The 12,175-nt window shown below is 37.1% G+C and overlaps 1 protein-coding gene across 1 annotated transcript; it reads left to right on the forward strand.

Moving 5' to 3' along the window:
- Nucleotides 1-4,092: 4,092 nt before the first annotated feature.
- INSL5 (insulin like 5) lies at nt 4,093-7,220 on the forward strand (the record flags this gene model as incomplete). Its single annotated transcript, XM_081308559.1, has 2 exons — nt 4,093-4,267; nt 6,988-7,220. 2 exons carry the CDS (start codon nt 4,093-4,095, stop codon nt 7,218-7,220), a joined length of 408 nt encoding a protein of 135 aa, XP_081164685.1.
- Between the last annotated feature and the right edge of the window lie 4,955 nt (nt 7,221-12,175).

The raw sequence follows: 12,175 nt of genomic DNA on the forward strand, positions 1-12,175 counted from the left end.
GTGGTCTTCTTAATTTGAATTTTTGGTTTATGTTAACAGTAGAACTTCAGATAATCATATTGAGCATGTGGAAATTAATTCCAGTAATTAAAGTCAAATCACTGATCTTGAGCTTGGCGTCGTGGCACACACCTATAATCCCAGTGGGCTCAGGAGGCTGAGACAGGAGAATGGAGAGTTCAAAGCCAGCCTCAGCCACAGCAAGGTGCTAAGCAACTCAGTGAGATCCTGTCTCTAAATAAAATACAAAATAGGGCCAGGGATGTGGGTCAGTGATTAAGTTCCCCTGTGTTCCACCCTCAGTACGGAAAAAAAAAAAAAACTCCCCCAAAACAAACAAACAAAAAACAACTGATCTTACCTGTTTTAAAATCTTGGATCATTATAAACATTCTCTACATCTGCAAGATGTCAGTTACTTAAAGATAATTATACCCAGCAAGAGAAGCCAAGTTATGTTGTTGTAACCAACAACCTCTGAATACCAGAGAGTTTAAATGATAAATGTTTCTTTCTCATTCGTATTGCACATTCATTATAGGTGAATAGACTTCTGTACTCCATAATATACAGAGGCAGCTACCAGTTTCCAGCGTTAAATTGTTATTTATCAAGGCAAAGGAGAGGCAGTCTGTGCCCATCCTTAAATTCCAGTGATATATGTCACCTCCACTGACATTTGCCCAAATACGTCACATGTCCAACTTTAAGGAACAGAGAAATATAATCCTATCATATTCCTGAACAGAGAAAGACTAGAAATGTCTACTTTGGAAATGCATGGCTATCCTAGATGTTAGTTCCATCATTAGAGAGTTTCCAGGATTAAATATGTGGGAGAAAAGTTGAATTAAGGTTGAAGAAATTTCCTAACAATAAGGTTTCTCTGAGTCCTTACTATATTAATATACATTATCAATCTCTAAGAAAGGGTCTATTAACATGGAATCATTTTTTTCCCAAAATATCTGCAAAGACTCATGTTCTAAAGAAAACACTTCAAGATATAGTACCCTAAAGCTCTACCTTTTTTAGAATTTATTTGTGGAAGAATAAAAGGAAAGAAAGAAAAAGACTACAGCAGTGCAAATTTATGGATTGTTTAGGATTGAGAGTTACACAGTAAAGTTCCCATACTAACTAGTTCCAATCAAACATAAAAACTGTTAATCCATTGCAAATGATGCTAAGTTATTATCTATAAGCACCACACATTATAATAGGTGCTTTATTTATTTTAGCTCATTGCAACTTCAAAATAACATTATGAAAATGGGGAAACTATAATGTAGGACCATTACATATTATTATGTCCTGAATGTATGTGTCCCCAAAAAGTCATATATTGAAATTTTAACTGCCAAATGATGGTATTAGAAATTGAGGGCTTAGGAAAGTGATTAGATCATGAGGACAGAGTCTTCATAATTAAGATTAATGTTCTTATGAAAGAGACCCCAGAAAACTAGTTTCCCCTACCACCATGTGAGACAGTGAGAAAGCAGCAGTCTATAGACCACAGGAGGGCTCTCACCAGGATCTAAAAATGCTGGCACATTGATCTTTCTATTTCCAGCCTCCAGAATTATAAAAAAAATAAATTGCTGTTATTTATAAACTACCCAGACACTCTATTTTGTTATAGCAGCCCCAATGTTAAAAGCCACACAAAGAGTAAAGTGAATAACAGACTAGATGAGGGCAAATAGTTATGTCAACCTACAAACAAAAAGGATTAAATGTTCCTGTTAGATGTACAAACAGTAAACTGTGGTTGGTCATAAATGGAAAGATTCATTTTCATTGTCCTCCAATTGGACCCTGAAATATGTGGAAGGAGTGCTATTTGGAGACCCGAGAGGACAGTCTTATATGACAACCTGTTAGGTTTTCATTCCTTTTTTCCTGTCTTTTAAAAAATGTTGTTTATTAGTTCATTATAGTTATACATGACATTGGAGTTTGTTTTCCCACAATCATATATGTATAATTCAGTCCACTTTGCCTCTGAAGCTTTTTGAGGTAAGAATAACATGATCACATAATTATAGCAAGACTTGGAATTTCAAGTTCAGAAGAGCCCTTGAGCAATCCGGCCTAACCCTCTGAACTTAAAATGGGGAAAATGAGGTCTCCAGATGTGAGGCTGCACACCTAGAGCTTTTGTTATGGCCTTTAACTTTTTCATCAGGATAATTGACCAGATTGATAAGCTTTCCTCCATTTTTCTATCGACTGAGTTCAGATTATAGTGGCTTCTCATCAGCATCCCAAGATGAGCCCCGAAGAGACTGTCAAAGCTGGCAGAAAAGGAAACTAATTTTGAAAACGGAGGGATTAAGTGAGGGTGACAAAAGGATTCCGTTTCCAGAATGTCTGACATTCAGGAAAGGGATCATCCTTTGAGTTGTGAAAAATCCCAGTTGATAGCCCCTGATCATAGCTTCACTGTAGTGCTTTGTGAAAACTGGCATTATCAAGGCAGGGAATACAAATCTTGAAAGGATGGAAGAAGTTTGGTTATGAACAACTGAAGAGTTGTTGGTGCTCCAGGTGTGTTAGGTTTGGTGATGAAGGTATCCCCTGGACAAAAGACAGGTTCACCTGTAATTTTGCTCCATCAAAAGATGGAATAGCTTTGTCTGACCACAAAACTGTTCCTCCTTCCTTGGTCCCTTCATAGCAAATGACTCTATATACCTCTCAGTTGTGCAAGCCAGAAATTTAGATACCACTTTTCACTGTTCTCTGTACATTATTACCCTGATACCCAATCAATACTGAGCCTCCTATCTTTTGAATACCCCTTTGCCCTAGACACTCTGCTCTGGCCTTAGTTTAGGCCATCATCACACCTCATCTAAATGATCACCATAGTCTTTCTTTGTTTTTCCTATCTCAAGTCTTGCCACCCTTCATCTGTTCTCCACGCTGCAGTCAGAGAGATGGAGAAAGTCAGACTATTTGAAATAATGTTGATTTCTGAGAGAATACTTTTTATTCAGAATGTATAGGTTTTATTGTCTTTTCCTGTTTCCTACAAAAGAAAATGATGGACTAGGAAGTGTGGGCGATAGGATCTTGGCCACAGACTGAGGGAATTCTTTTTCCCCCCACAGAATCAACTAAAAAGTTATTTTCTCAATTTGCTCAAAAGCGAGTCATCAATTCTTTGAGATCTTAAATGCCATCCTTCTCAGTTTAAGTTAAGAGCTTTGCAGAAATATGTTTTCAGAGGGCTTACAGAAAGAGAAATTTCATTATTTAGCTGTTTGGGATTATAGTTTCAGTTTTCTGTTATAATAGAAAGGTGTACTTAGAAAGGCAACTTAAATCAGGGGTGAAGAATAGCAATGAAGATTCTAGTCAAGGTTCTCCTGAATTCTGAACAAAAGTTGTCTTTCCTAGTCAATTCTGATGGTTAGGGAAGAGGGCAGCAAATTGTTGACTCTTTATTGTATCAAGTGGGAGACATGTTATCTCATTAGCTCTCTGACATAGTTATTACCAGCAGCAAATTTTACAAATAAGAATACTGAAAAAACTTGCTCCAAGATTCTAGATCTGGTAAGTGGGAAGCCAGGAATCAAACCCAGGACATGTCAGTCTGCATGGGTAAGCATGGCTTTTCACCATCTTGACATAGATGTTGCTTTTAATACTCAAAAAAATCTTTTATCAGGTGGGGTTTCCCATTCTTTTGATACGGTTCTTAAGGTTCCATGTTTGAAACTTGCCCTGCATCAGTCAGTAAGTGGCAAAGCAGAGACTGGGATTCATGCTTGGCTGCTTCTGGAGTCCATGAGTCTCCGTGATGTCTCCCAAGAGAGTGTCTGTTTATTGTCTCACAAACATGACTAACAGTTAAATAATGGTTTCCAGAAGTGACCAAATAGCTAGCAATAATCATAAAAATACATTATCAGAACTTCACAATGTAACCTATGTGCTTAGCAAATATTGTTAAAATGAGGTTTTGACCAATAAAGTGTCAGGGATGTTAGTATAAATTAGTCAAAAGGGTGAGGGTTTCTTTAAAACTTGATCAGGGCAATTTACTCCCTATCTGATTCTCATTCAGTTCTGAGCAAAATGAAGGGCTCCATTTTCACTCTGTTTCTACTCTCTGTCCTATTTGCCATCTCAGAGGCGAGGAGCGAGGAGATTGTGAAGCTCTGTGGGCTGGAGTACAGAAGAACAGTCATATACATCTGCGCCAGCTCCAGGTGGAGAAGGCACCTGGAGGGGATCCCTCAAGCTCAGCAAGGTAAAGTGGCTCACTTGTGTCCCTTACTCTTTAGACCTGCCTTTTTTTCCCCTTAGATTTTCTTAACAGTTATTTTATTTGGGGTACTAGGGATTGTACTCAGAGGCGCCCTATCATTGAGCTACATCCTCCACCCTTTTATTTTTTATTTTATATTTTGAGAAAGGGTCTTGCTAAGTTGCTGAGGTTGGCTTCAATCTTGCAATCCTCCTGCCTCTGCCTCCCAAATTGCTGGGATTACAGGTGTGTGCCACTGCACCTGGTTTAACAATTATCTTAATAACTATTTCTCTAAGAACTGCTAAGCCATTTCTATATCAGTCTGGGGGATTATGCAAATAAACTGAATTTGGCTTGGGAAAAAGGAGAGTTACCTTTTTAAAAAAACAAGATTTCATTTTCTTTAGCCTTTTGTTTGAAATCATAGGATTGTCTGGCTCCTTCCATGAGCTTAGCATCTACAACAGGTGTTATCAATGTGCAATACATAGAAGTAAGTAATTTCTTTTTTTTTTAGAAGTAAGTAATTTCAAGGGACTATTGGCATAGCAAGATTTTCACACCAAGATAACTATAGAATGTAATAAATTGGAATTCTGGTAGGTGTCAAATAATGATGAAAGGAAGAAATCTGATTTTTATTAGGCACTTATTAAGTGCCAAGCAGTTTTATATGTATTATTTCATTTAGTCTGATAAGGATGCAAGAAGTAGGTAATATTACCACTGTTTACCATTTTACCAAGGAGAAAACTGTCCACCCAGTTGGTCAGCCGGTGGATAGGAAGCAAATCAGTTCTATCTGGCTTCAAGAGTAAAAGTATTTGCTTATTCTACACTGCATCAAAGGGAGTAAACTTTCCAATAAATGACAGCACTTATTACTTTATTTTTCTAAATTAACAAATAAAGTTGTGTATATACAACATATTGTTTTAAATATTGTATGCACTGTGAAATGGCTAAGTTATTTAACATATACAACACCCACATATTTTCTTTTGTATGTGTGTATGTGTATGAGTGTGTGGTGAAAACATTTAAAAATCAATTCTTTTAGCAATTTTGAATGATAGAACATGTTTCTATTAACTGTAGTCACCAGGTTATACAGTTGATCTCTCAAACTTAATCCTTCCATTTAAATGAAATTTTGTACCTTTTGACCAGTGTTTCCCCAACATCCCATCCTCCTACCCCAACTCCAGGTAACCTCTATTCTCCTCTTTCCTTCTGTGTTTCCACTTTTTTTAGATTCCACATTTAAGTCAGATCATACAGTATGCATCTTTTTGTACCTGATTTAAAAAAGGAGTTGGGATGGAAATAGGAAAGACAGTAGAATGAATCAGACATAGCTCACCTATATTTATATATGAATACATGACCAGTGAGCTTCACATCATGTATAACTACAAGAGTGGGATCCTAATTAGATTAAGTTATACTCCATGTATATATAATATGTCAAAATACTGTCATGTATGTCTAAAAAGAGCAAATAAAAAATATTAAAATATTCTATTTTAACAATGGGTTTTATTTGCTATGTTTTACAATAAAAAATATAAGAACTTGGGCTGGGGATGTGGCTCAAGCGTTAGTGCGCTTGCCTGGCATGTGAGGGGCGCTGGGTTCGATCCTCAGCACCACATAAAAATAAAATAAAGATGTTGTGTCTACCAAAAAACTAAAAAATAAATATTAAAAAATTCTCTCTCTTTATAAAAAATAAGAACTGATTAGTAATAAATGCTGCAATTACATATAAGACTAAAAATTCTAATTTAGCTTAAAATGAACTTGGTAAACAAAATATTTTAGAAAATTACCCACAGTGTTCATATTTTGGTGGTCTAATATCTTGAAATAGCATGATCTTGCCATTACTGCTTTAATATTGAGGCTTATATTACTAGGTAGCAATAGAAACAATAAGGGTTTTAATCTTAAGAGAGTACGCATATTTACTAGGATTTATGTTGCTCTCTAGAATACTAAACCAAAATGTACTAGGGAAAAAAAGCATTTGAAATATTTCTGAAATATTTGGGGCAGTGAAATGAATGTATAAGTCGATCTCTTTTAGACACCACCAAAATCATAATATTATGTACTAAAACTTTCACAGGTTTTCCCATACATTCTTTATATGGTCAACTACTGGTTTACCAACCAGCATTTATTCATCTAATTTTCTTGGTGCTGTTAGTGTGCTAAGGCCCTGAAAAGTAAGTTTAAATGAATTGTAAGTGAGAGAAGCTATGTAAATAAAAACAGCATGTCCTACCTTTTATTTTCAGATATAGAAGTTTAAGTCTCCATGTCCTTCCTTTCTCATCAGTGTTGTAGGGAACACACAGGGTTTTTCTTTGCTTATAGCAAGTAAAAAAAAAAAAAAAAAAAACCTTGGGAAGCTGCTAGTTGTGGAGCAGAGGTGGCCAGCAGCAGTCAAGCCTTGATCTGGCTCTAACCAGCCAATGGACACTGGGTATGTCACTCTTAGCTCTTTAAATTGAAGTTTCCTCCTGAAGAGTAGACATGACAGGGCTGTTCCTCAAAGGCCAAATCTCTCTGAAATCAGAACAATATTTTTAAAAATCACATGTGGGATTCAATTTCATTTCAGAAATTTAATTCATTTCTTCAAGAGCAGAATGTGGCTGCTGCCTTCTTCGTTGGGGCTTATTTAAGGTAGTATTTTTTTTTCTTTCCTACAGGTGAGAAAAGAAACTACTTTCAACTCCCAAATAGACATGAGGCTTCTGAGGAAAACATAGCCCAGGACCTGCCCAAAGTGGATTCCTCAGGCGAGGAACATGTTGGGGATGGACAGATACCCACGGAAAGGCGTTGGGAGTCAAAGAAACATTTGGTGATGTCAAGACAAGACTTAGAAACTTTGTGCTGCACGGAGGGCTGTTCCATGACTGATCTGAGCACACTTTGTTAAGGCAAAAGCAAATTCTCGATGGGTGGCAGAGCTTTAGCATGCATTTAATCTCCTTGTTCTACTGCCTTGTAGGATGCTAGTATTCCATCATAAAACATGGCTTTCAGTTGGCAGGTTTTTTCTAAAAGCTGTGTCTAGTAGTTAAAAACACAGTGAGCCCTATTTTCTCCCTTTGCCAAGGTGAATGCACTCTTTTCCAATTCTAAATAATGCTTTGGATTTTAAAATACTGTGCAAAATGAAATAAAAATGCAATTAAACCAAGCTCATTGTGATTTTTTTCTTTTATAATTTGTGAATACCTTTCCAACAGTAAATAGAAAATGCTGATGGTGTGTAAAACTTGAAAAATAGGCATTATAAAGGAGGTAAAATAAACTGTTATCCAGAAAAACTTGTTGGTCATTGTGTATCACTGGAAATTTAAACATTGACTTATGGTTAAGGAAGAATCAAGGGTTTTTCTCAAAATACCTGAAAATGTAGTCCTTTGACACCTCCTTGAGAAAAGCCAGGGGCATATATGTGTCAATCAAGTCCCATAAACAACAGAAACTCAGAGTGTGTTTGAGCAATGAGCTCCTTCCTGAAGTCTGGGCCACCTTGATTTTGCCTCTCTACTGCAGAGATAAAAGGACATTCTATTCTCATTCTAGAATTGAGAAACCAAGACCCAGATAGCCAATCCATTGTTGTGCAGTTAGGTATCTTCACAGATAAAAAGACAAGACAACCACAAAACAACATTTTCTTTTCTACTCTGACAGCCAACCCCTCAGTTGTGTTGTAAAAAAAAGTCAAAATTTCTGTTCAACTGAAGTTCCACTCTTATTAGTACCATAGTCAATCTTTGAACACTACCCATTCCATGTCAGGTGGTCATGTCAACATGCTGTGCATAGCATTTAAACCCTTCCTTCATGCATTACAAACAGTACTTTATCATCAATGCACAGATAAGGAAATTGAGGCTCAGTGGAATTAAGACAAAGGGTAATGAATGAAGGAAAAGGGAAAGGAATAGGAAAGACACTAGAATGAATTGGACATAACTCTCCCATGCTCATTTATGAATTCACCACCAGTGAAATTCCACATCACAACCACAAGAATGGGTGCCTAATTAGAATAAGTTATATTCCATGTGTGTATAATATGTCAAAATACACTACTATCATGTATATCTAAAAAGAACAAATTTTGAAAATTAAAAAAGAAAAAGAAAATGTGTCCTAAGTCACACAGCTAAACACAGCTAAGTGGATTGTGTTTTACTGGCTCCAAACTTAAGCTGCTCAGTATGAATCAAAGCAGTCATACTAAACTGGTCTATTAGTCAAAGTGTTCTTTACCACCAGGTACTCCTGATAGGATAGAAGAAATAAGAAATAGGTAGAAAGAAGGCATGAAGGAAGGACAGGAAGTGAGATTTTAATTTTTTTAAAAAAACTATATGTGTGTGTGTGTGTGTCTGTGTGTATACACATACTAGTTGTTGATGAACCTTTATTTTATTTATTTATATATAGTGATGAGAACAGAATTTAGTGCCTCACACATGCCAAGCAAGCACTCTATCACTGAGCCACAACTCCAGCCCCAGATTTTAATTCATACTTTTCCAAGCATGTTACTTGTTACACCAGTCTCTCTTGCAGGACTGTTACCTGCCAATTCCTGGGAAATCTGTCAATCTACCTGTACATTGTTAATTAAAAAGAGAGATCTGATATCATGAAAAAAAGATGTAATTTAGGGGACTTTTCTTGATCAGATAATGAAGACCATGTCAGCCTAAGGATCCTGAGATTGACCAGACCATCAGAACCAAGAGATCACCAGACTGATACCATTCCCACATCCTTCCCATACTCATCCCTCTCCCCTCTCCAAGTGTCCTTTAGAAGAAGAGCTGGGAACTCCACAATGCATCCTTAACATTCTCCCTCAAAAGCTCATTCCTTGCTTTCCCCCAAAGGTGTGTCTCTCTCTTTTATTTGTTATGTTCATTTAATGAATGTCCATAGCATAATCAGAATGTTTTAAGATAAAACAAATATTGTAAGCAAGCACATAATATAAAATAGTTAGAAAACAAGAAAACCAGTTAAATCAAAGCATATTGAATCAAGTTTCAAAGTGTTTTAAGACACAACAGTAGTAAAATATTAACTCTGCCAACTTCAAAAGAAATACAGGATTCTTACAACTTGTAGTATAAAAAGACTTGTAGATTATAAGTATTTAAGACAAGTTTCACAATTGAGAATGACTATTTCCTTGGAGATGGCAGGCCTAAAGAAATCAACTGCCATTACTTAATAATAACATGAAAATCAATTTCAGTTGCATACACACACACACACACACCAAGGATGGAACACTGAGGACTCAACCACTGAGACACATTCCCAGCCTTTTCTTTTCTTTTCTTTTTTCTTTTCGTATTTTATCTAGAGACAGGATCTCATTGAGGTGCTTAGGGCCTCACTAAGTTGCTGAGGGTAGCTTTGAACTTGCAATCTTCTTGTCTCAGCCTTCCAAGCTGCTGGTATTATAGGTGTGCACCACTGCACCTGGCTCAATTTCAGACACATTCTTTTTAAAAATTAAAAAAAAAAATTTGTAGTTGTAGATGGACAGAATGCCTTTATTTTATTTGTTTATTTATATGTGGTGCTGAGGAACGAACCCAGTACCTCAGGCTTGCTAGGCAAGCACTCTGCCACTGAGCTACAGCCCCCAGCCCCAAACACATTATTTAAAACAAAACAAAACTAGAAAAGACCAGCAAGGTCCACGTATTTTATCCACAGTAATTGGAAAAAACCTACTATTTTATTGCATTAATGTGTTATAGGTACTGTGCTAAGCATTTTACATACATTATCTAAGTAAATTTCACAACACATTAAAACACCCTATTACTTTTATCCTCATATTTTATGTGAAAATATGTAGGTACAAAGAAATTCAATAACCTATCTGATGCTACAGAATAATTAGTAAAGCAAGGGCTCAAACTGCATAATCTTTTTTTTTTCTTTTTTTCTTTTTTAACTACTGGGGATTGAACCAGGGGTTCTTTACTACTGAATTATACCCCCAAGCCTTTTTATTTTGAGGAGGGTCTCCCTAAGTTGCTCAGGAACTTGGAATCATCCTGCTTCATTCTCCCAAGTTAGCTTGGCTATCTGGGTCTTGGTTTCTCAATTCTAGAATGAGAATAGAATGTCCTTTTATCTCTGCAGTAGAGAGGCAAAATCAAGGTGGCCCAGACTTCAGGAAGGAGCTCATTGCTCAAACACATTCTGAGTGTCTGTTGTTTATGGGACTTGGTTGACACATATATGCACCTGGCTTTTCTCAAGGAGGTGTCAAAGGACTACATTTTCAGGTCTTTTGAAAAAAACACCTTGATTCTTACTTAATCATTAGTAAATGTTTAAATATGCGGCCCGGTTTCGATCCTCAGCACCACATACCAACAAAGATGTTGTGTCCACCGAGAACTAAAAAATAAATATTAAAAAAAAATTTCCAGTGAAAATATACAATGACAAGTTTTTTTTTTCTGGATGAGATAACAGCTTATTTTACCTTCTTTGTAATGCCTATTATTCAAGTTTTACTACCATTTGGGAAGGTCTCACTGGGAAGGATTACTGATGTGTGCTACCATTCCTTGCTCAAACTATATGACCTTTATTGTTTCATTGTAATTGATCTCATCTTAGACTGAACAGTCAACAAAGATCACAAGCTTGCAGGAATAGTTGGGATGTACCAATGTAGAACATCTCTACAACTTTGATGATTACATACATAATGACTTGCAGAAATGAAAACACAATGTTTCCAACATTAGAAATAAAGTGTAGGAGAGTGGTTACCAGAGACTCCGGAGAAGAGGGGAAAAACGTGTGTGTGTGTGTGTGTGTGTGTGTGTGTGTGTGTAGGGGGAAGAGAATGGACAATGGATATAATGTTACAATTAGGAGGAATCAATTCTAGTGTTCTATGGCATGGTAGAGTGAATATGATTGATAATAAGGCATTGTAATATCCTCAAATAGTTAGGAGAGAGGATTTTGAATGTACTCACTATATAGAAATGAGAGATTAAAGTTACAGGTAAGCTGATTACACTGATTTGATCATTACTCAATTTATATATCAATTAATTCAGCACATAATGCCTTGTAAGAAGGTACAAATATCATGTCTCAACAAAAAAATAAAATTAACAAAATTAGAAAAAAAAGAAAAAGAAGAAGAAAGGAACCACTTCACATCTATGATGAAGCCTGGGAAAAGAAACCAGATGTCTCCTAGGTACAGAGACATCTGATCACACACTGTTGGCCCAGCAGTACTAAAAAAGACAGGTGCTAGGAGCCACAAGCAAATATACGATGTATGGCACCTTTGGTTGTAAAGTGACGCCAGCTAGCCACTGAGATGATTATGTTAAGATTTACATTCATATGGAAATTGGACTCCCGCTGTTCACCTTGGCCTGCTACCGGACTCACGTTACCAGACTCTTGGAGAGTTCCCATTGGTTGGGGAAGGATAGTAGGAGGAAATTCCGGGGGAGGTCCGGGGGACCCCGGGTTCCGGGAGACGCGCGGTTCCGGTGGACGCCGGCGTGGGAGGACCGGGTTTGGCTTGCCGGCGGCGGTTTTTTCGAAATAAAGTTTTGTTCCTGCTTGAGTGGCTCGTGATTCTGTGCCCAGCCAAGACTGCGGCATTTGGCGGCCCGTACGGGGAACGCCTGAAGCTTAGAGGTGAGTAAAATTGCTCGCCCCTGAGGGAAGGCGACAGGATGGGTGCCCATCTCAAAAAACAGTGTGTTCTTGTTTTGATTTATTTTGTTTTTATTTCGAGCTCCCTAGCCCTAGAATTTTCTCAGGCGAACTGGGAAAAATGGTTGGCTCAAGGTTTGAAGTTAT

Source organism: Spermophilus citellus, assembly GCF_964194105.1.
Source record: "Spermophilus citellus genome assembly, chromosome: 9".
In the NCBI taxonomy this organism is placed as follows: domain Eukaryota; kingdom Metazoa; phylum Chordata; class Mammalia; order Rodentia; family Sciuridae; genus Spermophilus; species Spermophilus citellus.